Source organism: Felis catus, chromosome D2 (genome assembly GCF_018350175.1).
Source record: "Felis catus isolate Fca126 chromosome D2, F.catus_Fca126_mat1.0, whole genome shotgun sequence".
Taxonomy (NCBI): Eukaryota; Metazoa; Chordata; class Mammalia; order Carnivora; family Felidae; genus Felis; species Felis catus.
In genome coordinates this window covers 34,282,057-34,309,707 of record NC_058378.1, presented here as the reverse complement: position 1 = coordinate 34,309,707, position 27,651 = coordinate 34,282,057, and the positions used below count along the sequence as shown (strand labels likewise).

The 27,651-nt window shown below is 44.5% G+C and overlaps 1 protein-coding gene across 6 annotated transcripts; it reads right to left on the bottom strand.

Moving 5' to 3' along the window:
• Window positions 1–50: 50 nt before the first annotated feature.
• On the bottom strand, window positions 51–25,584 carry SEC24C (SEC24 homolog C, COPII coat complex component). Of its 6 annotated transcripts, XM_045040984.1 has the most exons (25): window positions 25,409–25,574; window positions 24,966–25,218; window positions 23,464–23,663; window positions 21,246–21,381; window positions 12,475–12,650; window positions 11,674–12,045; window positions 11,253–11,389; window positions 9,950–10,018; window positions 8,527–8,638; window positions 8,179–8,306; window positions 6,876–7,014; window positions 6,544–6,659; window positions 6,247–6,371; window positions 5,936–6,127; window positions 5,633–5,726; window positions 5,314–5,430; window positions 4,130–4,300; window positions 3,352–3,448; window positions 3,104–3,249; window positions 2,740–2,878; window positions 2,473–2,591; window positions 2,198–2,377; window positions 1,759–1,950; window positions 1,436–1,525; window positions 51–1,290 (listed from the first exon to the last, which is right to left on the bottom strand). In XM_045040984.1, the coding sequence occupies exons 3-25, from the start codon at window positions 23,633–23,635 to the stop codon at window positions 1,150–1,152; spliced, it is 3,360 nt and encodes a 1,119-aa protein (XP_044896919.1). In that variant the 5' UTR covers window positions 23,636–23,663; window positions 24,966–25,218; window positions 25,409–25,574; the 3' UTR covers window positions 51–1,149. The 6 variants fall into 6 exon arrangements, with proteins under 6 accessions (XP_044896919.1, XP_019668859.1, XP_006937939.1 ...); XM_019813300.3 differs by lacking the exon at window positions 24,966–25,218 and having other exon boundaries at window positions 11,674–11,766; window positions 25,409–25,581; XM_006937877.5 differs by lacking the exon at window positions 24,966–25,218 and having other exon boundaries at window positions 25,409–25,570.
• Between the last annotated feature and the right edge of the window lie 2,067 nt (window positions 25,585–27,651).

The window sequence follows — 27,651 nt, the reverse complement described above, 5'->3', positions numbered from 1 at the left end:
AGCAGCAACAAATGGGACGGAAAATGTTAAGTCACAAGTAAAAATGAAGCTAATTGTTACATCTTAATTTATTTTATTTCTTTACAAATTAAAGATGCATTGAAAAATAAACCAATGAAGAGAAATGAGAGGTCCGGAGCAGGGGCATCCCAGGCTGGGAGCAGGCAAGCCTGGCCACCATCAAGCCTAGCCCTTGTCCTGCCCCAGCCAGTTCAGGTTGGAAGATAACGGTCGGCCACTCTGTCAATACCAGAGCTTGAGTGGTGTCCCGGCAGGAGAGAACAGAGCTCCAGCCACCTCTGCCTCTCCCCTCTCAACAACTCCCAGCTTGGAGAAGCAGTGTTTCCAGTGGGAGCTCAGAGTGGGATGGGGCTGGCTCTGTGAGGTATTGCAAATTGATGACCAGGCTCCCAACAGAACCATCCAGTGTTGGAGCCTCTCCAGCTGGGAAAGAGGCTGTTACCTCTCCCAGGTCTTAATATTCTTTGCAACTCACTTCCCAGGCTCATTCATCTCTGACAATGTGCCTCTATCCACTTAGTGATCACCAATCATTGCAGGAGACAGAAGAGCTAATCAACCACTCTCCAACTTTGACTTGGCTGCTGACTTCCAGGCCCAAAAAGGACTGACCAACCACTTTTCTCTCACCATCTATGGTCTATACCCCAGCTCTTGTGCACCTGAATGTTTCGTCCCTAATATAGGAAGTTTTTGATGACACTGAGCTGAATTAGCCCCTACCCACCCCCGTATAGTACCCCTGGGATTCCCACTCCTTCCTGCCTGCCCCTCTCTTCTTGGAGGCTGGTCTAAGGGGACACATAATATTGCCAGAGTCTGGGTGCCTCCAAATCCCCCAATACCGAATCATATACAGTGAACTGAGAAACTACATTCATTACGACAGGATTAGCAGGAAAAGGAGGGTAAAGTGAGGGGACAGGGGCACCTTCCATCAGCAGGACATGACAGAGTGGTAGGATACTTGATTCCAGAAAGGTGTCTCCTTATACCTCCCCCTCCCCCCAGAGAGATTGAGGTCAGCTTACATGACTTATAAGATAATGGAACTGTTCCAATTTCTCTGCCATCCTGGTGTACTTTCTGGAAGCTGGCCTGGGACCCTATGCCATTTACCCACTTGCTCTAGCTCAGTAGCTGCCGAATTTCCTTGTGCATATGACAGAGAAAGTCCACATAGGATGCTCCCCCACTCAAGCTCTTGTCTTCCACCAGGAAGTGCTTGAACAGCATCTCCAGCTTGTCCTCCTGTTTCACCACGATAAGCTATGGCCAGAAGACAGGGTCATGAGGCAGGGCCAAAAGGAATTAAACATGCCCTAAAATCCCATTATCCAATCACTTACTCCCACCCCCCATTCCAGGGGAGGACTTAACAAGGTAAGAAATGCAGAGTTTAGATCAGTGTTACCTTCATGTACCGTGACCTCTGTGCCCTTAAGCTATCAATGAGGCCTCGCACCTTCTTGGACAGTGGATTATCCAGAACTGGCAGAACACTCTGCAACACAAAATTCATTTATCCTTATGGTAAAATTCTCTGAGTCAAGGCAAAATGGGGCAGCAAAGAATTATTCATTATCTGAAACAAGCCTCGGAATAATGGCAGCATCCCCCATCCCCTCCAAGGATTCCCTGCTATTAAAGGGGATTAGCATACAAACTTTACTGACTCCCACTCATATCACAAAATGCTTTTCCACACCCATATTCCCCTTGACTTCCTGCCCTCACCAAGCCACTGGTGATCTGACTGAAGGAGGAGACACTGAAGAGGCTCTGGACAACACCCTGTTGGACACTTGCTCCCACCCACAGGAAGAGGTTGAGCCCATTCTCCAGCAAGTATATATCCCCATTGCTCAGACGCTCTTCAGATGCTCGAACTGCTGGTGGTTCAGTGGCACTCTCAATGGGAGACTTTGTCTAGACAAAAGGAAGGGGCAAGAGGTTATTTACCAAGGGCCATAAGGCAAGTTTGCCCCTCACCACACACACGTGAAATTTCAGAAAGCTAAATCAGTAACTCTTTCAGTGTGAAAATTACATCAGATAATGTAGGTTAGAAACAAATTCACTAGAGTCAACCACAGATAATATTAACCTTTCCCTTCCTCCTTCTATGATGCCCCTTTCTCAGTGCAATGTCTCACACCCCAGCCCTTAGTCGCACCAATGGTAGGAGCCGAGGATAAAAGAAGACATTGGTCTCGGCCACATCCATGGAGGTAACCAGCTGTCGGACGTAGGCACGGTCATCAGTAGTGACTTCAGCTCCAGGCTGCAGGACATCACTCTTCAACACACAGTTCAGGTAAACTGGGAGTAGCTTCATGCACTCAGGAAGGATCAACTGCAGGGGTTATCAAAGTAAAGTTAATAATCATGAGAAGTCTCTCCCAAATGCAAAAATTTGTCCTAACAATTCCTCCAACATGCTTGTCCCACCTGTCCTGCAGAGGAGGGGCTGGCACAATTCTTTCTGTAACAGGCCAGGATCTGGGCACACTGAGTGATGAGAGTGTCACGAACAGTCTTCACAGGGCTATTTAGGACCCCCCGGTATGCTGGATGTGAAAGGCAGACAGCACAGTCACTGGCTAGCCATCCCAACACATGTGCTTTCCCACCATCACACCTACCCGGGAATGCTGAATCACCAACAACCACCTTTCTCTCAGCCCCAATCCCCCCTCGCCCTGCCTCTACCCTCACCAAACTTGGCCATGTAGTTGATGAGTGTGTCAGTCTCACAGTTTCGATACAGATCAGCCAGCTGGGTGCAGCAGTTCAGGGCCAGGTTGTGGATGCGGAGCCGTCGCTGCCCTGCACAGCTGGTGTAGAGCAGAGCACACTAGGGGAAGGGAGAAAAGGAGAATTCATACCCCTCCCTCACCAAAGCCCTCTGAAAAACTGCTCCTTTGCTATATTAGTAAGATAGAGGAAAGACATGAGCCATCCCTTCCCCAGCCTCTTCTAGTCCTCTCCACCCACCTCTTATCCTCTTCCCTGCAGCCTATTTATATCCAGTACAATGAACTTGACAGTTCCTCCCCAACCCCTGCCTCCTGCCTGCTACCTGCAGGAGGGCTCCACTCTCTTCATTGAGCCGATCATCATGCTTGAACTCCACAGTCACCGTCTTGTCCCCGTCCAGCCCAGCCAGCTCCACATCTGTTGTGTTGCTCATGTAGAAAGCCCCAAAGAAATCTACAGCACGGATACCTGAAGCCACATGGATGGAGTCAGGGCTACAAATACGACAGGTGCCACTTGCCTCCCTTCCAGATTTAGCCCCCAACCTGCTCTTCTCCAACCAGGACTGACCAGTGCTTGTCCGAACACGCATCACAGCATCAAAGCCAACAACCTTCTGTACGTCCCGACGCAGGTCACTCAGGAACCGTTCCTGGTCATTCTCCACCTGCAGCCCCCCCAGGCCCAGAGTCACATCACTGACTACATAACACCCTGCAGATTATCTCCCTGCATCCCCTCCACTCTACAAGCTGCTGAATCATAGTAACAGTGACGATGATAATAATGATAGCTTTTAAGCATTTGCTACAAGCCCAGTACTACATTAAGTATTTTACATATAACTACTTATTCCTGATAATAAATCTTAAGCATTAAAATCCCATTTTATAGGGGCACCTGGGTGGCTCAGTCGGTTGAGGGCTCGACTCTTGATTTTGGCTTGGGTGTGACCTCACGGTCATGGGATTGAGCCCTGCATCAGGCTCCACGCCGGACATGGAACCTGCTTGGGATTCTCTCTCTCCCTCTCCATTTGCCTCTCTATCGCTCAGAAAAATGGGGGGTTGGGTAGAAATCCCATTTCACAGATGAAGAAACAAAGAAAAAATAAGTAATTTCTCCTAGGTTATATAGTGAGTATTCTGGGAGGGCCAGAATAACAGCTGAAGACTGATTCCAACCCCATGCTCCTAACCACTACCCTTGTTACTCTCTTCTTTACATTATGGGGTCTTCTCCTCCAACAGTATTCCTATTAATGAGTCAGCAGCTAAAGAGCTGCTCCACACGTAGGCAGACATTGTCTGTCCGGCTTCCACCTGCCACCCAGAGTCCCATGCCCTACCTGAAAGCAAGCATATTTGTAGACAGAGCCACCAGTGAGCTGGGGTACAACAGAGAGCGTGGCCACATCCACATACTGGTTAGGGAAGAGGAAGAGGTCTACACAGCAGCCTTGGGCCACACACTCTTTGGCCAGGGTCTGATAGGCACCTGTCTGAGGCTGGAACAGAGTCTGGGAAGGAACAGGAGAAAACATTCGAATATCTCAGCTCTACCCTATTTGAAAACTGTATATTTAATATGGGATATTCAAATATATGTAAGACTTCAGATCTACCTCATAAGCATTTGCTGGAGTAGTAGAACATTCTCTTAAAAAGAAGAATCTATCAAGGGGCACCTGGGTGGCTCAATCAGTTGAGCATCCAACTTTGGCTCGGGTCATGATCTCACGGTTCATGAGTTTGCGCCCCACATCAGGCTCTGTGCTTATAGCTCAGAGCTGGAGCCTGCTTCAAATTCTGTGTCCCCCTCTCTCTCTGCCCCTCCCCCACTCACACTCTCCCTCTTTCTCTCAAAAATAAACATTAAAAAAAGAAGAAGAATCGGGGCGCCTGGGTGGCGCAGTCAGTTAAGCGTCCGACTTCAGCCAGGTCACGATCTCGTGGTCCGTGAGTTCGAGCCCCGCGTCAGGCTCTGGGCTGATGGCTCAGAGCCTGGAGCCTGTTTCCGATTCTGTGTCTCCCTCTCTCTCTGCCCCTCCCCCGTTCATGCTCTGTCTCTCTCTGTCCCAAAAATAGATAAAAACGTTGAAAAAAAAATTAAAAAAAAAAAAAAAAGAAGAAGAAGAATCTATCGAGCGCTTTGGGATGAGATGGGGTAGAGAGGTGTGGGAGCACTGGAGAAGGTTGGCAGTCATGGACCTGACATGTGAAAGGGGAGAGTGTCTCATCCCAGTCCCCCTCAAGAAAGTTGAGAGTATTGCATTGTGGGGGCCCCTGAGTGTCCGACTTCAGCTCAGGTCATGGTCTCATGGTTTGTGAGCATCAGCCCCACGTAGAGCTCTCTGCTGTCATTGCAGAGCCATCTTCAGATCCTCTGTCTCCCTCTCTCTGCCCCTCCCCCTCTCATGCTCACACTCTCTCAAAAATAAATACACATAAAAAAAAAAAAAGTACTACATTATGAAGAGTCACCACCTTCCTCTGTAATAGAAAGTTCTCCCCCCATCTCCCAATCCCACACCTTCTCCTTGTCTGTGTTGATCAACTTCCTGTCGTCTCTGTTCTTCAGTTTCCCTGGGGCCTCTGCAATGGGCAGGGAGGTGTGGAACAGAAACAGCTTCCCTGCACACTCAGCAGCCTAGGAAAGAGAGGACTACTTGTTCATTCTTTCCTTTATTCAGCTATTCATTCATCCCTTCCCTCATCATTTATTTGGTGCCAATTATGTCAGATACGCTGACTCATTGGGCAGTCATCAATCACTAAAGAAAGTTATATCCCAGGGAGTAAGATGGTCAGAAGAAAGTGAGGCAGAGAAGTTGCCAGGGTTCTAGCCTTACCTTTAGAGCCTCCATCCCAGCCTGGATAACTGGAGCAAATACTGTCTCTGTCTCTCTTGTGTCTGCAAACATTTCAGGAATCTGGTCCAATAAGCTGAAAAGATAGATGATGGGAGGCAATCAAAATTGCTATCCAGATTCAATGCCTTAGCCCTCAATTCACTGAAGAATCATGTTCCCCCCACCCCATACTGAAAGTTCCTGAGGCACAGTCCCTGTCCATCTGCTGACCCCTCTGCTCGACTGACTTTCTCTGATTGTCTCTACCCCATTCCCACTTTATCCCCACAATCTGGCTCTTACCTGGTGATGACTGCCCGAGACTCACTGACATTGACCAGGAAGCCATCCAGCAGTGGCACAAACATGTCAGCCACATCAGATACAACCATCATCTGTGGCTGGGCCAATGAGCTTTTCACATTGTAGAAGTGGAGCACCTTATTATAGGTGACAAAGCCAACACGGATTGCTGACTCTTCTGCTCCACCCTCCCTGTAGAAGGTAACATTGTTACCCATACTTGGCCACCTTCTCCACCTACTGAGTCAACCAGAACCCACCCCCACCCCAGTGATTATCCAAAAAAAGAACCCTGGCTCCATAAGTCTCACCTAGGTAAAAAATCTAACAGTGACTTGAGCTCCTCACAGAGGAGCCTAACAAGACCACTTCTGATGGCATTGTAGGAGACATCAATCATGAAGATAAAGGCAGGAGGGCTGGGAAACTTATTGTTCTGCAAAGGAAGGAAATGTTGGGGAGAGAAGGGCATTGGTAAGCAGGCTAGTTGACTACAGAGAAGTCAATATCAGAGGGGACAATGAAAGGGTGAGGAAAATGAACACAGCAATTCTCAGCTGTCTCACTGTCTTCCACCCACTTCTCCTCCCCATGCTACTTTCTCTTACCTTGCAGTAATCTACAGTGGCCAAGAATTCATAAGAGCCCAACGATAGCTCAGGACGGTCATAAGCATCCACACGTTTGCCGGTATGATCCAGATGTTGAAAATACTGGGGGGGAACTGTGGGGAGTACGTCAGGATATTACTCAAATGTTCACTCTCAATCTTAGTAGTCTTGCACTGGCTAAGCTCACTCTACCACCCCACATCCCCATATGTGCCCTACTTCCACAGTTCCTGAATAAGGGAACCTTACCTATCTAACTAGAAAGAGAATAATGAAGATGCAATTCAGAACACCCCCCCCCCCCCAAATCCCAGCCTCTGTGAACATACCATCATTGATACAACTGCAAAAGCAGCACTGGAAGCGCCTCCCTCCCTCAATGAATTGCATGAAGGGGCACATATATGCTTTGCAGCGATTGCAGCGCAAAGGGCCAGATTCCCCATGGTCCACGACATACGGTGAAGCCTAAGGAGCAAAGGGGAGGGGCTCAGACAAAGGAAAGCTACAGCGGGTTGAGACATGTGGCAGTAGATGAAGAAGAACAACCTGGAGGGGAGAAGGGCATGGTTGAGATACCTTGCCTGAGGAGGGAATACAGTGAAAGGGAATGAAGACAAACGATGAGGGTACCAGGCACAGGAATGTCCCTAAGAGTTCAAATTCTATAGTCCCCTCTTCTTACTCCTCATCTCCACAACTCCTCTTCTTGAAAGAGAACTGTGAAAGTGGCACTAACAAATCAGGGGCTGCTATAAGCATATAAGGAGAAAGCCAAAGATTCCCTAGGATTCTCGTTTCAGGCCCTATCTTCAATTCTCTTCACTCTTGCCCTAGGGATCTTGACTCTGCTTCCTTCCCCAACCAGGTATTTATGACACTGATCCTCCCCATCCCTGGATATCTGTGACATCTACCATTGTCTCAACTAGATGCCATGCTACAGATAAGAGACCAGCAGCTAAATGTCTAACCATCCCCACTGAGATCCAGAGAGAAAGAGAAAAACACAGTGCAAGACAGAGAAGCAAGATGTAAAGTGAGCCAGTTATAGAGAAATCCACTCTAAATTCATTAAGCCAGGCATAAACAGACTTTCCTGCCAAAGCCTGGCAGAGCAGCTGACAAGTTCTCTCTCTCTCTTTTCTTGCTGATTTCAGGTATTGAGGTGAAAAATCAGGGCCCAAGCCAGATAAGAGAAGGACTAGTGGACCCTGATCTACCTTTTTCCCTTATATGATTTCCTAACATTCCCTAACTCACCAGGGATGTTAGGACAGTATAGAATAAAAGTAGAATGATGTACCTGTAATCATCTGGAGATGACGGTAAGGCTTCTGCATTCAGCTGTCTCCTCCCCTACAAGTTGGCCCTGCCTCTTTTCAGTTTGTTTCCCATATGGACCATGCTCCCACCCAACAACTTCTTGGGCTTTTACTCTCATCACACCCACACCCATCAGGCATGGGCCCTTGGGTAGAAAGCTATTGAGATACTCTCCCTTCCTGCCCAACCAGGACTTCTTTCATTGTGACTGCTAGAATCACTTTCAGGAAGAAGTCTTAGGCCCCCTCTTTTCCTCCCCCTTCTCTTCCTCCCTTTCATTATACTCCAGTCCCTTCCCTGACTCACCTCCTCTGGTGGCAGCCTTGCCAGTGGCTTGATGACAGCTGCTAGAGGCACCTGGGCTTGTTTAGCCATGTCAGATGTGCAAGGGATATTATAGGATGTGCATCGGATGTATCGGGGACTTGCATTCCCTGAAGTAGGAGGTAGAAAACCTAAGTCAGATCACAGAATCCCTCTAGACACCACCTCTCCATTGCTGATCCACCTCATCACCCCGACATATGCTAGAGCTGATGGCAGCTTTTCCCCTAGAGGGACTGGTCTCTGATTAAAGACTAACAGAAGCCCTATCCATAAGCTGATAATCTTGGAGAAAAGGCCCTCACAGGAAGGAATTAATACCCTTCTTACCTTGGTCTTTCACCAGGAAGTTGGTGGTGACTAAGGGTGGCACCTGGCCCCGTACTCCAGTAACAAATGGCTCTGAACCCCGGTTGTTCCTGTCATCCTCAATAACCTGAATCTGTAGGGAAGAAATGAAATGAGTGAGGGTGACACAAGAAGGGAAGTACCAGGTCCTAGAAAACCAGGAGAAAGAAAGGCTAGAGCTACTGCACAGAAACTAGTAATTTACTAAGAACACCTCATGCACCAGGCCTGCTCTCGTTCTGGAGATCACATAAAATGCTATAATGCCAATCTTCCGCTCTATAATCAGTAGCAAGATGCTGTACAGTCAACACTGAGAAAGGGCTTCTTTATGAATTGCCCTGACCCCCAATCAGTGGTGACCACCCCATTATTCCCCCCACTCCAGGAAAGTTCCAGCTCTCATCACAAACCTTCAAATATATCAGATTTCACTTCCCTCCCACATTACATGCCCCCCCCACCCACTCCTCTCACCAAGACACATTCTGAGTCAGAGCAGGAAAACAGACAACGATAACCATGTAAAAATGAAATCTACCTGGAATGACTCTACACTCAATGAAAGTAGAAGGGACAGGGTGAGGAGAGGATTAAACAGAAATGAACAGGTAAGGTGAGGAAGCAGATGCTGCCTTATTTTCAGGTAAGCATCCGTGTGTAAATATGGGAGAAGAGGATTAAGTACCCAATCCTTACAAGCCCAATCCTCAGTCCCCCACATTTTGACAGATCCAGCAAAGGAAAGGAAAAAAAAAAAAAAGATTTTGCAAAGCTGGTAATCAGATCTTTGTGTAGGCTGATGACCTTTGGTCAGTACTTCAAGATGGTTTGTAAAACCAGAAAAAGTAAAGGGAGAATAAGACTCCATATTACATAGGAGAAAGAGTTGAAGCTTAGAAATATATCAGAGTCAAATAGACTCTCCAGATGAGAAAGTGGCCCACACTTTCCCAAACCAGTAGTCTCTTCCCCTGTGAGAAATACCAGTATCCCAAACTTGTACATTAGTAGTCACCTACCCAAAGTTTTTCCACAAGCTGTAGACATATCAGTCCCAAAGGAGAAGGACCTACTACTCAACTTTGTCCTGTTCCTTCAAATGTCACATGCAGGCTCCTGGAGGACCCAGCAGAACTAAAACCAAAGCTTAACATGCCACCTTACAGCCTGGTCTTCTACCACCCCATACTCAAGGCACTGCCAAACAGCTTGTTATTTCATTACATGGTGACTTGAGACATGCACATCCTTCTGGTTTGTAAAAGCGAGGGTCTAGAAGGACTAAGGGAAGAGGGTGGAGAGGGATGGACATGGTGGATGAGGTGAAGATGAGGTCACAGGCATGCATGGGTGGCATTAACACAGGGATGACACGCACACACACACCACCCCCTGCACTTACTGGACTAGGAATGGCATCAGGGTCTATTCTGTGCCTGGTTTTCTGCTGAGGAGGCAGCTCATTGAGTTGCTTTTAGTGTTTTAATAATAAAGGCAGCAGGGGAATACAGGGAGGGAGACAAAAGAACAAGAAGCAGATGTTACTTCTCTTGACCCTGATGAATTAGACATGAATAGCTGGAGCCCAGCTCATACTGCTGAAATCAGGCCCCCTCTAGGTCAGAAATTCCAGGGCTCTCTGGCCCAACACAGAGGCTTTAATGGCTCAGACTATGATGTAGAAAGATAAAGTGGCAAATAGGAAGCAAGTTTTAGAGAGAGGGGCTGAATGGGAGAAATCTTAAGAAGGAAGAAGAGGGATGTTCCCCCCAAAAGGCCAAACTCCCATCTAAGGACCGTGCTTATGCTTAAAGAAGCCTTTCCTCACATCCAACCCAGATTCTACTTCTCCCTGAAGGAGACGAAAAGGAGGGGCTGCTTAATCCTCTAGGGTCGCTCTTAGCCAAAAGGGTCCTTCACCATGGTAATTCCCCAAAGGAAGAGGAAAGAGAACAGAATGGAATATGACAATGGCTAAGCATGGTGAGGTAACTGACATAGCAAATGTTGCAGACAGAACTATAAAATAGCCCCCACTTGGGAGTACAGTCCCAGCCTCTATTCCAAGTAGGATAAGGAAGCCCTAAGGATTCTGATGATGGCTGTAAGAGTGAAATTCACCCCCCTCCTGGGAGAAGCAGCTTCCCCACATTGCCCTTATAAACTGTAGATCACTTTTCCCCCATCCACACAGCAGGATTCTAACCAACAAAAGTACTGGAGGTTTCTTCCTAAAACACTGTCCAACTAGGGGCACAGAGAAACAATGAGGCTTTCCTTCTCTTAACACCTACCATCAGAGAATTCCTACCAGATCTACCCATTAAGAAGACTGCTAGCCTACTAAATCTAAAAGGACAAGACCTGGACCCAGCTACTACTCCACAGAAGGGTAGAGGTTACCATGCTATGTCCAATAGTGACAGAAGGCAGTACTCAACCCAGCTGTCTACTGACACTACTGATCAATCTTAGCTTTGCTTTCTTCCCTGCCCAGCTATAGAGTAAAAGTGCCCCCAAAAGATTTCTGGGGCCTCAAGTTCCAGTTCAAAGAGTCAAAAATTACATCTAGGTTCTATACCTAACAGAAGATAAATGAAAAGGGAAAATAATCAGAAAACGCTAGGCAAACATCTCATCTAGGTTGACTCACTTATCTGGCAGCCACAAACTCCTTCCCTAGGACCACATAAGTATCTACTTACAGGGCTTGGGATGGCATCAGGATCCAGGCGCTTAGGAGGCAGTGGTTGAGGAGGCCCAGGCTGACTGCCAAAAGTGGATGCTCCTGGGTAGGGACTTCCATAATTGGGCTGAGGGCCCCTGGCTGGTCCAAAGGAACCTGAAAGACAAGGGCACAGGTTGATAAATTCAAAATCCCCGATCTCTTCTTAAGGCCTCAGGGAAATGACTAGACTCCTATAAGTATAGAGGTAATGACCATTCAGAGAAAGACCACACTATCTGAACTAAAAGAAAAAAGAATGTCTTATAAATCCTGCATCCTAGTAATAATACCCTGAAGCTACCCATCTAGTTCACCGCTTAGCAAGCAATATTAAACAAACAAAAACAACTGAATAGTTGAAGCCTTTGGCTTCTAGACAGACCTTGGGAAAAACTTACCATTTTGTTGCAGCTGATAGCCTGGCTGCTGGGAGGAGTGCATAGGTGGTGGTGGTCCTGGGGGCCCAGTCATCTGGCTGCCAGGAGGCAGAGCTTGAGGAGGAGGTGAGGACACATGGTTGGGCTGGCTCACAGAGGGCCCCCCAAAACCCTGTCCAGGCAGGAGTGGACCAGTCATCGAAGGCATCCGAGGACCCCCTGAAGCTGGGGATGTGAAGCTGGAGGCCTGTGGTGGGGCAGATCGCTGGGGAGGCTGGGCCCCAAGATGACCCTGGCCCTGGCTAAGGGGAGGAGCCTGGCCCTGAGGATAGGAGCCATACAGACCAGAGTTGGGGAAACTTCCTGAGGCTGAGGCCAGCGATGTTGGTGGGCCTGAGAAGTAGAAGAGATACAGTCAGAACCCTAGTCATTTTGCCTTCCCCTTTCCACATGAGAGGGGCAGGAATGACCATTCCTATCGGCTGGCCCTCAGAAGCACAAGAAATAAAAGGGATTCGGGTATACACCAGAGTCTGATGCTTTTAAAAAGAAGGGGAAGGTAGGGGCACCTGAGTGGCTGTCAGTTAAGTGTCCAACTTCGGCTCAGCTCATGATCTCACGGTTTGTGAGTTCAAGCCCCAAATCAGGCTGTGCTGACAGCTCGGGGCCTGGAGCCTGCTTTGGATTCTGTGTCTCCCTCTCTGTCTGCCCCTCCCCACTCACACTCTGTCTGTCTCTCTCTTTCAAAAATGAATAAACATTAAAAATATATATATTTAAAAAGAAGGGGAAAATAACAATCCTGGGGTCATCAGTACTCACCATAGCCCAGCCCCACAGGGGGAAGGGCTGGAGCCACAGCACCACTGATCTGCATTCCTGCCAGCTGAGCAGTCACCTGTGCACTTGTCGGGGGAGGGCCAAAGGGCTGAAGCACAGCTGGCTGGCTGACCACAGGGGCCAATGGGACTGACCCAAATGGCTGAGACCCAGGGAACCTGTAAATACAAGGAAGGCAGAGGTAACAAGTAGGCTGGGAAACCCTTCAAAGTTGGCAGGAGCTCCACATCATACAGGAAACTATACTGTTCTACAGCATCTTCCTGTCATCCTGGGCTCTTTTATGGCTTCATGTTTTTGTATATTTGTAGATGTATTACATTCCTGATGATCCACACTATGATTATTCATGGAAAATCTTGTTTTCCATTAGGTTCACTCCACAAACATATGCCAAGCACCCTCAGATCAGGTATTATTTATTCTACTAGTTAGATTGTCACCTCCTCTGACTCAACAGAGTTAAACAATCAAAGTACTTATTACTTTATCCTGGCTAAAGGTGTTAAGAGCAGAGTAAGTCATCTGAGTTTGACATTCTGTACTAATCAGAAAGATGATGCCAGCTCTACCAGAAAGGGACCAGGAAAACAGGACACAAACCAGAGAGCCTTCTAGCCAGGTTTATCTAGCAAAGCCTCATTACTTGGATAGCGACACTGGACATTCCCATGGTATCAGATGGCACATTAAAATATAAATACAAAATCATTCCAGTAGCATTGCATATCAACTAGTAACTAAAGTGGTGTTTTATGTTGATATTACTGCAGAAATCTACAACATAGATTATACATAAAAGCTCCATATGAGATTTCAAGAGTGAATCAAACTCTTCACAACAATAATCAGTTACACTTAAATTCTGATTTACTCTTCCTGCTTATTTTGTCTCTACTAAACAACTTGTACTTTATTATATTTTGTATAATAAATATAATATATTTATTATATTAGTCTTGTAGTTTAACAGTTTTCTTTCATTCATTCATTCAATTACTATTTTCTGAGTGTTATGCTAGTGAACCTTATCTCCCTGAGAGAGCAGCTCTGCATTTGTTGTCCTTTGTTGGGCTCTGCATTTTTTGTCTTCCATAGCACCAAACATACTGTTAGCTCCATAGCCTAAGCCCATAAATCCTTGTCAGAATAATTATATTTCATGGTTACTACTCCATTAATATGGATAATACTATCAACTACCCAATGTTATTCCATCACATGCCTGAGTAATAATAAAATGCCACCTTATTTCTAAGTGCTTTATTTAATGTAATCCTCACAGCAAAATGAGGACACAGCAGATAGAAAAGTAAGACATGAAGAGTGTAAGTGGCAAACTAGGCTAGAACTAGAGCCCAGACCCGATCTTAGTTCAATGTACTTTACTGTTTAATTATGAAGTGTAACATAAATAGAAAAAAAAAAAACATAAAACAAGTATTTACTGTTGAATAATTATAATACAAACACCAATGTAACTAAAAACCAGGTCAAGAAATAGAATACATTAGCACCCAAAGGCCCAGTGCTCCTCCCCTCCATCACAGCCCTCTCTCTTCTCCCAGAGGTAACTTCCTAATAATCATTCCCTTGTCTTTAAAACAACATAGTTCAGTTCTGTCACTTTTTAAAAAAATATTTATTTTATTTATTTTGAGATGGAGCACGAGTGGGGGGTGGGGGTGGTGGGGAGAGAGGGAGAGAGAGAGAATCCCAAGTAGGCTCCACACTGTCAGCACAGAGCCCAATATGGGGCTCAATCTCACAAACAGCAAGATCATGACCTGAGCCAAAATCAAGAGTTGGACGCTCAACCAACTGAGCCACCCAGGTACCAGTTCTGTCACTTTTTTACACTTTTGTAAACAGAATCACTTCACATATACTCCTTGAGTTTTCCTCCTTTTGTTCAACCATGATTATGAAATTCATCTATGCTGTTGCATGTAGCATTTCCTTTCATCACTAAATGTTAGTCTGCTAAATAAATATGCCATGATTTACTTAAGTATTTTAATGTAGATCTCTAGGTTTTTCTAATTTTTTAATATTACAAACAATGTTGCTATGAACACTCATATACCTGTTTATATACATGAATTTTTCATATATATATATATATATATATATATATATATATATATACATGAATTTTTCTAAGGCATGTATCTATGAATGAGTTGCTGGGTCATAAGGTATGTATATCTTTATTTTTTTTTAATGTTTATTTTTGAGAGACAGAGAGAGAGCAAGCGAGCACAAGTGGGGGAGGTACAGAGAGAAAGGGGGACAGAGGATCCCAAGTGGGCTCCATTCTGACAGCAGAAAGCCCAATGCAGGGCTCAAACTCACACACTGTGAGATCATGACCTGGGCTGAAGTCACTCAACCAACTGAGCCACCCAGGTACCCCTGTTATCTTTAATTTTAACAAATAATTCCAAGCTATTTTCCCAAAGTAGTTGTTCTAATTTGCATCTGATCACCGGTGGATAAAGAGTTCCTGTTATTCTGATAGTCCAGCAATATTTGGGACTCTCAGACTTTTTAATTTTGCCACTTTGATGGATACATAATAGAATAGAATCTTGTTACGGCTTTTGATTTGTACTTTTCTCATTATTTATGAGGTTGGATAGCTTTTTAATATGTTTCCTCTCTTTTTCAAAATATCTTATATTGTACTCACACTACTTGTGATGATGTGAGATGATAAAGTCCCTACGCGATGAGATGAAGTGAAGTGAATGATGTAGGCATTGTGAAGAAGTATTGAACTACTATTGACCCTCTGACAGTATGTCAGAAAGAGGATCATCTGCTTCTGGATTGCAGAAGGGAGACTACTGTAATGGTTGCTTAAGGTTGAGAGAGTGGGGGACTGAAGAAATAGCTAAATAATGGTAGCTACTGAGCTAAAGGATATGGTGTTTTTTCTTGAGGTGATGAAAATATTCTAAATTGTAATGGTTGCACATTATCTGTGAATATATTAAAAGCCATTCAACTGTACACTTTATTTTTTATTAAGTTTATTTATTTTTGAGAGAGAGCGAGCACAAGCGGGGAGGGGCAGAGAGAGAGAGGGAGTCAGAGAATCCCAAGCAGGCTCCACGCTGTGAGCATAGCCTGATGTGGGGATTCAAACTCACAAACTGTGAGATCATGACCTCAGCTGAAATCAAGAGTCAGACGCTCAACTGACTGAGCCACCCAGATGCCTCTGAATTGTACACTTTAAATGGATGAACTACATGATATGTGAATTATATCTCAATTAAGTTGTCTTCAAAAATGCAATCAAATAAAATTGCCCTAAAACCTCAGACCTCCCTCAAGCTTTTGCTCCTTCTTTAGCCAAGCATTACAAAAGAATTGGTCTATATTCTATCTCCATGTCTTTAGTTCCTATTCCCTTTCTCTTTAAAGATTCTTCTTCCTGGGTTAATTTTCCTTTCTTTCCTTAGTCTATCCCTTGATAATTTTCTCAACCAAGGTCGATACATGGTAAACTCTCAGTCAGTTTGTAAATATCTGTATTTGTACTCTCTCTTAGCCAGGTACCTAATTCTACATTGACAATTACATTCCCTTAGTCCTTTCAAGGCACTAGTCTACTATCTGCTCTCTTTTAATAGTCTCTATTTAGTCTAATCAATTTTTTTTTTCTCTCTGAGAATCCTTTACAGCCTGGGTTGAGGGAGTGTGGTTGTTTCACATTTGCTTCTGAGAGATACTCCAAAGATATCGCCACCCAAGATGACATTTTTTAAAAAAGCTTTGAGGGGCGCCTAGGTGGCTCAGTCGGTTAAGCGGCCAACTCCGGCTCAGGTCATGATCTCACAGTCCGTGAGTTCAAGCCCCGCGTCAGGCTCTGTGCTGACAGCTCAGAGCCTGGAGCCTGCTTCAGATTCTGTGTCTCCCTCTCTCTCTGACCCTCCCTCGTTCATGCTCTGTCTCTCTCTGTCTCAAAAATAAATAGACATTAAAAAAAAAAAAAAAAAAAAAAAAAGCTTTGAAAGGGGTACCTGGGTGGCTCAGTCGGTTGAGCGTCCGACTTCAGCTCAGGTCATGATCTCACAGCTTATGAGTTAGAGCCCCGCGTCAGGCTCTGTGCTGACAGCTCGGAGCCTGGAGCCTGCTTCAGATTCTGTGTCTCCCTCTCTCTCTGCCCCAACCCACTTGCATTCTGTCTCTGTCTCTCTCAAAAAATAAATAAACATTAAAAAAAAATTTTTTTAATAAAATAAAATAAAAAAACTTTGACATGGGGCACCTGGGTGGCTCAGTAGGTTGAGCGTCCAACTTCACCTCAGGTCATGATCTCATGATTCGTGAGTATGAGCCCCCCATCGGGCTCTGTGCTGACAGCTCAGAGCCTGGAGCCCGCTTCAGATTCTGTGTCTCCCTCTCTCTCTGCCCCTCCCCCTCTCATGCTCTCTCTCTCTCTCTCTCTCTCAAAAATAAATAAACATTAAAAAAATAATGATAATAAAAATAAAAAAGCTTTGAAACACAATTTGTATACCATTAAATTCATTCCTTTTAAGCGTACAATTCAACAATTTTTTGTAAATTTAGAGCTGTGCAACCATCACCAGAATCCAATTAAAAAATTTTTGATGTTTATTTTTATTTTTGAAAGAAAGACATATATGTATATATATCTAGTATAGATATATATAGTATATGTTTTTAAATTATTACAGAATGAGGAGACTATATGCAAAATTTTAAAAAGATACTGTTTTTAGTAATCACATTTGTGATAGTGTTAGTATTGTTGTACTGAGACTGCTGTGTACAATAAGGGATAAAGTAAATGAGAAATTATGGCATATTTCAGTATTCTAATTCCATCATCCCCACAGCCTTAAGAAAAAGAAGAGATACAGGTATAATAGGTTAAGTAAAGGCTCTGTAGTCTTGAATTGGAAGTACAAATTTAAACATGTATATGTAGATATCTATAGATATGTAGATATGTGTTTCCTAGCTATGCTTACTGTAAAGGCCCAGGAGTGACCAATCAGTGAACGTGCCTAGTGCCCAGATTACGGCCACAAAGTGTCATTTATCACCACCAAAATAAAGGATTTCTTGGAAAAATGCCTAATTCCTGGTCTGGGGCTTAAAATGTGTAAGACAATCCTAAGACATCTTATCATTCTCAAAGACTACTAGGGCCATGTCAGAAGTACTCAGGAGTCAACTTGAAGAAGCTCCCATTGGTCAGAGATGGAACACTCTAAACTTCAATAATGATGATAATTGCAGTGGATTGAAACCCATCAAATATGTTTTTTTTAAAGTTTATTTTGAGAAAAACAGAGAGAGAGAAAGAACCTGAGTGGGGTGTGGCAGAGAGAGAGAGAGAGAGAGAGAGAGAGAGAGAGAATCCCAAGCAGGCTCTGTGCCACCAGTGCAGAACTCATGAATGCAAGATCATGACCTGAGCTGAAGTCAGGATGCTTAACCGACTGAACCACCCAAGTGCCCCAAAACCCATCAAATTTGTTTAAATTCAGGGTGCCTGGGTGGCTTGGTTGGTTAAACATCTCACTCTTGATTTCAGCTCAGGTATGATGTCATGTTTTGTGTGATAGAGCCCCGTGTTCAGCTCTGGCTGACAGCATGGAGCCTGCTTGGGATTCTTTCTCTTCCTCACTCTCTCCCTCAAAATAAATAAATAAAAACTTTAAAAAATATATATGTTTAGGAGCATCTAGGTGGCTCAGTTGGTTAAGCGTCCAACTTCGGCTCAGGTCACGATCTCATGGTTCACGAGTTCGAGCCCAGCATAGGGCTTGCACAGGGCTGCTGTCAGCACAGAGCCTGCTTCAGATCCTTGGTCCCCCCCTCTCTCTGCCCCTCCCCTACTCTCTCTCTCTCTCTCAAAAATGAATAAACATTTTGGGGTGCCTGGGTGGCGCAGTCGGTTAAGTGTCTGACTTCAGCCAGGTCACGATCTTGCGGTCCGTGAGTTCGAGCCCCGCATCAGGCTCTGGGCTGATGGCTCGGAGCCTGGAGCCTGTTTCCGATTCTGTGTCTCCCTCTCTCTCTGCCCCTCCCCCGTCATGCTCTGTCTCTCTCTGTCCCAAAAATAAATAAAAAACATTGAAAAAAAATGAATAAACAGTTTAAATAAATAAAAATATGTATGTTTAAATTTGTAAATTCGAAATAACATTAAAGGGGCGCCTGGGTGGCGCAGTCGGTTAAGCGTCCGACTTCAGCCAGGTCACGATCTCGCAGTCCGTGAGTTCGAGCCCCGCATCGGGCTCTGGGCTGATGGCTCGGAGCCTGGAGCCTGTTTCCGATTCTGTGTCTCCCTCTCTCTCTGCCCCTCCCCCGTTCATGCTTTGTCTCTCTCTGTCCCAAAAATAAATAAAAAACGTTGAAAAAAAAAATTAAAAAAAAAAAAAAGAAATAACATTAAAAAAGAAGAGGTCACCTTCAGTAGGTAACAAAGGACCAATTCATTCCCTTATAAACTTGGAAATAAAGGTAAAGAAGCAAGCATTTAACCTATATGAGCTGCACAAGTAACCAAACAACACAAGAGGAAAACTGTAACAGTATTCAAACAATTAAATGAAAAACAAAAGAATTCAAAAGTATCACCATTTTGAAAACCCAAGGAATTAATATACATATGTATTAAGCTCCAACAACTGCTAACATTACAAAAAAAAGACAAGATATTAAGAAAGCAAGTCTCTGGATCCAGCTGCCAATTTGCAGAGAATACAGAGAAAAGAGGAACATGTTGAACTGTAATATGAATTTGGAACCAGAAGAATCAAGACTGTGGGAAACTCTTCAGGTCAATTGGCTTCAGTTCTTCAATAGATAAATAGAAAGAAAAGAAAGAGATGGAGGATGGCGGGTGCCTGGGTGGCTCAGTCAGTTAAGCATCTGACTCTTGATCTCGGCTTTGATCATGATCTCACGGTTTGTGAGATTGAGCCCCAAGTCTTGGGATTCTCTATCTCCCTCTCTCTTTGCCCCTCCCTCGCTTGCTCTTTCTCTAAGAAAGAAAGAAAGAAAGAAAGAAAGAAAGAAAGAAAGAAAGAAAGAAAGAAAGAAAGAGAACCTATCAACTTAAAGACACATCAAATTGTTTTTTGGTTTTTTAAACAGGTAAAACTAAACTGTGGTATCTAGGGATGTACATTTGGGTGTAAACTATTTTTAAAAACACAACAAAGTGGTTACTATAAGAGGATAATCATTACTCATGAGGATAAGGAGAGAGTTATGACTGAATTGAGGCACGTGGAAGGGGCTTTTGGGGCATGTGGCGGAGTTCTTTCTATTTCTTCATCTGGGTTGTAGTTACAAGGGTATTCACTTTACAATAATTTCCTAAGCCATACATTTGTTCTGTATGGATTTTTCTGTGTTTTATATAATAATGAAAAGATCTATTGCATAAACAAACAAATAAATGTAAATGTGTTACTCCCCAGCTTAAAACTCTCCAATGGCTTCTCACTCCAACTAAAATCAAATTTATACTTCCTACTATGACTTACAAAGCACTACATGATACGGCTCTTGACTATATTTCTACCATATCTCCTCCACACTCCATTCTGCTCTAGTCACGGTGGCATTCTTGCTCTTTCTCACACCCACTAAATTAATTTCTCCATCAGAGCCTTTACACTTGTTTCCTCTATCCAAGACATTCTTCTCCCAGATCTTTGGATAGCTCCCTGAGTCATTTCACAGAAGTTTCAAACATCACTTCAGAGAGGCTTTCCTTGACCAATGTATTTAAAACAGCTCCCTACCTCCTCACCAGACATTCTGTATATCCCTACTCTGTTTTATTTCTTATTTATATTTGTCTACTTGTTATCTTCTGTGTACTCCACTAGACTATAAATTCCACCAGGGCAGAGATTCGGTCTGTTTTGTTTGCTGCTTTATCTCCAACCTGTAGAACAACATCCAACACATAATAATACAAAATAAATATTTTTGAGTGGCTGAATGAATGAATGAATGAATTTCTTATACTGATTCTCAGTGTTTTCTAACACACAAGATTAGGGAGCACTTCCCAGGGTCTTTCCGATGCTAACATCTGATGCTAAAAATGTATATTCTGGACACCCAATAAAAATGTCAGAAAGTGACTCTTCCATTACCACACACCCTACTCACAGTTATACTTTATCCTTTGTTTACCAAAAAACAAACAATAGTCCAACAGAGATGACTTGCCTTCCCTTAATGGACTTCCATACAAAGACAGGTGTTTATTGGATCATGTACCACCAAAGTTTTTATCATTTATGTGGTTTTTCTTTGAGTATCTTTCTTTTCAAAACTGGTCACACCCAAACTTATCCAGTAAGTCCTACTAACTGCCTGATCTAGAGGAAAGGGAGAAGTCAGAAGAGACATAAACAATTCTGAGATCCTTTCTTCCTGATTCTCCCTGAGGGCAGGCTCAGTATGATTGCAACAATTATTGAAGATATATGTCTAGTCAAGAAAAAAAACTCAAGTTCACAGAAAGAATATACAAAAGAACTCAGGTACGAAGATGGGTTAATGATCTATGGAGTAGACAACAGCAGCACCCATAATCTGGAAAAATGAAAACAAAATACAAAAAAGTAGAGGGAAGAGAAAAAAGGATCTAAGAGAAAGTGAAGAAAAAAGAAACAGGCCCTCATCCATTCCTAATCCTTCTAATTTCATCAGACCGATTTTAGGTTGACCCAAATACATACCTCTGCATCTGAACAGTGGAGCTCGGCCCATTCTGTACATCTCCTTGGCCAAACTGGCCATAAGCAGCCTGGCCACAAGGGGCCTGTGCTGTTGAGGCTGGAGGTGCCTCTGAAGAAGGTGGGGCTCTTGACACACCTGAGGGTAAAGGACAGAAACTAAGCAATTGGGAAATAACTTTCTTCTCCACCCTGAGCAAGGAATATAAAGCAAGAATTAATAAGCTCAGAGCTTCACTGGCCCAGTGCCACAGCTTTGATATCAAAAGGATACCATGAACATGCAACTCCAGCTACAGCAGATTCTGAACATGGACGCCCAGTCAGAGAGTCTCCACTCTTCTAGACAGATATACTATACGTGAAGCTGTAACTAGAGCCACAAGAACATAAGGGCTTCCTGCAATCACCATACACTTTCATACAATCCAGGACAGTCTAATGTTCTTACCCTAGACAAAAAGTCAACTCTTTTAAAAAAAAAAAAAAAAGATTTTATTTTTAAGTAATCTCTACACCCAACATGGGGCTCAAAGTCACAACCTCAAGATCAAGAGTCGCATGCTCCACTGACTGAGTCAGCCACGTGCCCCAAAAAGTCAACTCTTTTAAGGAAAAGATCCTACTCCAGAACTCAGAAACTTTGAACATATGAGAAAGGTAGCACAGAAGGTGATCAAGTAATAAACTGAACTAATTTGTAAAGACAGGCTCCTGTTGGGGAGACTATTCTGCCAACCTCTTTTTCATATATTCTACTTATCCTAACCATCCACTTCTAAGTGTTGACGTTCCCAATATTACATGGCTCAGGAAAGTAATCTCAGGTTGGAGACTCTGCCCAGTGGTTCAGTCAGGACAGCTGACTTGCCATCTCACTAGTGGTGCCACCTTTGTCTTCACAAAAGCTGTACCCCAGCCCTTTTGCTCCTCAGAGCTCCTATCAAAGCTACTTCTACTACCCCCGACCATCCTTTCTGAATACTATCCCCAACCATCCTTCCCACATGAAATGCAGGGAATTAGTTACTCGGCACATCACTTTGGAAATGTTGCTGACCCCTGTTCAAACAATTGTTTTTCTTTTGCTCTGTTACTCAATAGAGATTAGACAATTAGACAATTTAGAACCTGCCTACAGGTTAATTAATCTGAACCCGTTCACTAGCCATCCCAGAACCAGATAGGTTTTCCTTTCAATAATAAAACTTCCCATTGAGGCAATGCCAAACTCCATCCTGATAAGCCAGGACATGACAGATCAGAGGTGGACTCTGTCCAGCCAAAGTCTCAACCCAGAATAAGGCTCTTCCAAAGACCTGAGACCTAATCTCACCACTTGACAATTTTTTTTCTCAAAATCATAATTAAAACGGTAATACTTCATTCATTTCCCAAATCTTACCTATGCTTTCTTGGTGCCTTCTTTTTCCCATATCCTTGTATGGAATTTACTATCTTAAAAAGTTATGCATAAAGCATTTGGCATTAACTCTTCAGCTAGCCTAACCAAAGATCTGCTGTTAACCATTTTCCAAAAAGCCTTATGGACAGTCTGTAGAGTACCAGCTGCTCTTCTTGAAAAAGCAATGTAAAAGGCAAACACTGATCCTAAGGCAGCAGATTAGTCTTCTCTTATTGTCCTGATATTACAGAGCATCTAAGAAGCAGAGGAAACTCAAGCAAAGGCAAAAAATGGTATCAGCAGAAAGATATGAGAAGCACCAAAATTTAGACACACAAACACCACACTTTTTATCCACGAATTAGTTTCCCATGTCCCAGGGTCATTTATAAATAGAACCATTAATCCAATGACAGGTATTACCAATATACATGCAGAACAAGTGATTTCAGGGAGACTTTAGGTCAACAGGAAATATTCAATCCTGGTCACAGGCTCTGAAAGAGCTGTGACCACAACCTTTCCATCCAGCTGTGAACAAAGCAGCCAGTTGAGGCTATACATACAGGATGACACTCACATGAAATGAACTGCCACTGAACCTGGAAGATGTGCTTCCATTAGATGTCTTAAGGCAGAACTTATGTAAAAACAGGGAAGGGAAGACTGCCCACAGAGTTCTCGTAACCGAGAGCCAGAGGCACGTTCCTCAATCCCAGTCATCCCAACTCTCTAGGCAGCTTCCGTAAGGCAATACCACCCAGCTTGAACACTACTGATTCCCCTCCTAAACTCAAAGGAAACTTGGAAACATACCTGGGGGAGGTGTTTGCTGATAGCCTGGTACTGGGCCATTGTAGGCTCCATAGGAAGTTGGGGGTGCTGTGGACCCTGGTTGCCCACCATAGCCAGACTGATGATATCCTGGGTAGACAGGCTGGGGCTGCCCAAATGGCGGCACAGGTGGAGCTGACTGGTTGACGTTCATTATGAGTGCATCCCCAACTTGGTCTCACCTAATAGATGAGAGAGAAGAGAGATATTAGTCAAAATCAACTTCCTAAAGAGAGAACAACTATTCAGGGTAGAAAGTATAGATAAAAAAAAGGACTGACCTTATCAGGCAGTTATCAGCCTAATTGTTCCCATACTACCACAAGATCTTTGTAATTTTCTGCCCCAGCCAGTAGCCACATTACCTCCTCAAAGTAAGGATTTGTTACTGTGAACCCCATGCTTTGTCACTGCCAGGAGGGTATAAATTTCAACTTCAGATAGGCCCCAATGGAATGGGGAATAGCCTCCATTCCCCAGTGGTATGATTTCTAGTGTCTAGTCACACAACGAGTCCTGCCACTGATGAACTACTGTGATATTATAAGTAAATGAAACAATGTTCCCACTTCCCATTCATTCACCCTAGAATCCATTCATTCAACAAACACTGAATACCCTCTAAAGTGCTAGTCATTTTCCATCACTCAGGCTACACATACAAAACAGAGCAGTTAAATTCCCTCCTCAAAAGACAAATTCTAGAGTAACTGATCAGAGAAATAAATTCTTTGGCTGAACTGCAATAATTCAAATGCTACTCCATCCCCAGTCTTTCCACCAAAAGAATATATGGATTTGAAAACTAAAGCATTAAAATCATTAAATGCAAAGGACACCCAAAACTCTAGCAAGGTAACAGACACCAGTAAGTGCAGGCCAGGAACAAAAACTTCTCACAACAACCTAGGAAAACAGTTCAAGGATCAATGACGAAGATTTCATGTAAAAAGATCATTCACCTATCCTTCAAGCAGAGGGACTTCAAGCAGATTTGGAGTATTCCAAATCCCATCACTTCTCCCAACTATCCCGTTTCTGCTCTCCTTATGTTTGTCATGAATATAGGCCACCACTAAAATTATGACAATCTCACCCAGCAACAGAGGAATGAATGTGAGAGCCTTTCCGGGGTCCTTCCAAGAACAAGACTATCTGATCACATCTGAACGCCTTATCATTCAACTACCCTATACACAGATGGGGCACAGGAAGCAGGAGAGTTCACAGATGCTGTAGTGGAACAATGGGCCTCTCCCATTTGCTAAAGAGGGTCATCTTGATAATAGAAAAGCTGAGCTGCTCCTGGACTAGAATTCTTTAATCTTAAACCCATCTCAGGAGCTGTTCTTCCAAATCCTAAACCTTGCACAGGTCACAAACACTAAGCTTGACAGATGTCCCCTGCCCCTGTATCTTCCTAAATCAGTGTGGGGGCGGGGAGCGGAGGAAAGGAGCTTCTTCGCCAGGAAATAATCTCACACCCAAGAGTTTGGAGTAAGGCTCAAGTCTGGACTTCATTCTGGGTAGACAGCCGAGGGTGACAACCCAGGGGGCGGGGCAAGCTTCCTAGAACTCTGAAGGTAGTCGAGCTGTGGAGGCTGGGAGCGCCGGGAATCAAGACCAAGAAGTCAAGCTAGCTTCTCGGGCCACGACGAGAGGGCTGGTCCATTAAGCATGGAGATCGAGCGTCTCGCGCCCTTCAACAGGCTTGGGGCAGGAAGCGGGAGCCGGAATCTGGGCCGGGAGGAAAGAAGGGAGGGTCTAGGACTGATTCAGGATTGTGGATGCGTGAGGTGAGGGTCTCTCTCCGTGCCCCGCCCCCAGGCTCCTCCCTTCCTTCTCGGACGGGACCCCGATCAGGCCAGTGATACCCCGGCTTCTCCCCTGCTGTCCTACCCACCAACCTCCCGATGCCACTCCTCACCCGGCTCCAGATCCAGGTTCGACTTCGTTCCTAACGTCAAGGATCCCAGGCCCAACTTCCGGTTCCGAGGGGGCCTGAGCGTCGCCCCCGGAAGCTCCTCCCCCACGCTCCAGGGCCGGACCCTCCTTCTGCCACGTCTGCAGTAGATGCGCGCGCAAGAACCCGGATGCCGCGCATGCGCCACGGCCTCTCCCGTCGTGGCTGCTGCCTGAGAGCCTCCGCAGGTTTTAGTGCATTTCTGCCTTTTTACCCCGCTCCCCGTTCTGATCACGTTATGGTCCCACTAGCTGAGATGCGATTGAGAGTGACGCATTAGTGACCTCTAATCTAGATCCTGCAGTCACTTCCTGCTGACCCCTGGCCCCATTGATTTCCGTCTATGAAGTTGCTCTTATGACTTTCGCTGGTCATAAGATGTGCGGAACTATTATGGTAAAGAGTTCTAACTCGGCTTTCAGGCTTCATGTGTTCGTGTTCTGGCTTAGCTGCTGACCAGCTTAGGCAACTATCTGTGCCTTAGTTTCTTTCATTCTTTAAATGAGAGAATACTGAATGCCCTTATATTAATAGCTTCTTGTGAGAATGTAATTAGACACGTCACACAGGTTGCTTGGCACCATAGCAATCACTCAGTAAATGTCAGATATTACTAGTTAACTTTTTTAATGTTTATTTATTTTGAGAGAGCATGAGGGGGGGAGTGGCAGGGTGGGAGAACAGAGGATCTGAAGCAGGCTCCGTGCTGACAGCAGGAAGCCCCACGTAGGGCTCAAACTTAACCAATGGTGAGACCATGACCTGAGCTGAAATCAAGAGTCCCACATCGGGGGCGCCTGGGTGGCTTAGTGGGTTAAGCGTCCGACTTTGGCTCAGGTCATGATCTCGCAGTTCGTGGCTTCAAGCCCTGCGTCCCTGCGTCGGGCTCTGTGCTGACAGCTCAGAGCCTGGAGGCTGGTTTGGATGCTGTGTCTCCTTCTCTTTCTGTTCCTCCCCTGCTCGCGCTCTCTCTCTCAAAAATAAAATTAAAAAAAACATTTTTGAGTCCCACACCCAATTGACTGAGCTACCCGGGTGCCCCAGTTAAATTTTTTTTTTTTTTTACGTTTATTTATTTTGAGAGAGAGAGTGGGAGAGGGGCAGAGGGAGAGAGAATCACAAGCAGGCTCCACACTGTCAGCACAGAGCCGGAAGCGGGGCTCAAACTCATGAAGGCGAGATCATGACCTGAGCCTCTATCAAGAGTCAACCAGGCATCCCTACTTGTAGGGTTTTTAAAAATATACGTGGCCTCACTTAATCCTTTCAATAATAGTTCATTTAATTTTTTATTTTTATTTTATTTATTTTTTTTTTTTTTTTGAGCACTGCTGTGTACTAAGCCATGTTCTTGGTTCTGGGACTACAGGGTGAACAAAAGTTCTTGCTCTCTTGTTGACAGTAAATAACAGCTATTCTGAAGCAGGGAGTGGTTCATTCATTGCAAAAAAAATGCACTTCTAGTCTGTGCTGGAAGCTATATTAGGCATTGAGCATGCTTTAATAAACAGGAAGGTTGTTTTTGTCCTCAGAAGTTGAGGTCAGTGGTTCTCCAAGTGTGATCCTGAGATCAGCAGTAACACTATCACCTGGAAACCTGTTAGAAACACAAATATCAGACTCGCCTTAGACATACAGAATCAAATTTTGCAGGTAAGACCCAGTGAGCCATGGCTTAATAGGCCCTCCAAATGACTCCATAGCACACTGAAGATTGAGACTTACTAATCTAGATTAGTCATTTGCCAAATTCTGTTAACATGTGTTGAGCACCTTGTCTTAGGCTGTGCCCTCTACTAAGTGTTTTCACAAAATTTATCCTCTGACACCAACTCTCATATCAACATAGGAAAGGAGGTATCTTCTGTCTTGCTTAAAGTTGCACTCCCAGGGGCACCAGGGTGGCTCAGTTGGCTAAGCATCTGACTCTTGATTTTGGCTCAGGTCATGATCTCATGATTCGTGAGTTTGAGCCCCACATGGGGCTCTGTGCTGACAGTGCAGAGCCTACTTGGCATTCTCTTTCTCTCTGCATCTCCCCTGTTCACGCTCTCTCTCTTTCTCTCAAAATAATTAAACTTGAAAAAAAAAAGGTTGCACTCCTAGTATGTGGTAAAGTCTAAATCCATGGTTTCTTGAGGATAGAGGCTGATGTGTTGCATTATACTGGTTTCTGTGTCCCCACTCTTGTTTCTCAATTGGCTGCA

Bases quoted from the DNA above. Each gene is read 5' to 3' on its own strand.
- SEC24C (XM_045040984.1), bottom strand. From the start codon at position 23,635: ATGAACGTCAACCAGTCAGCTCCACCTGTGCCGCCATTTGGGCAGCCC. The intron at 6,128-6,246 runs GTGAGACTTATG...TACCTTCTACAG, and splicing joins CTGTTAGATTTTTTACCTAG to GGAGGGTGGAGCAGAAGAGT. The intron at 1,951-2,197 runs GTGCGACTAAGG...CCTTTTGTCTAG, and splicing joins ATCCTCGGCTCCTACCATTG to ACAAAGTCTCCCATTGAGAG.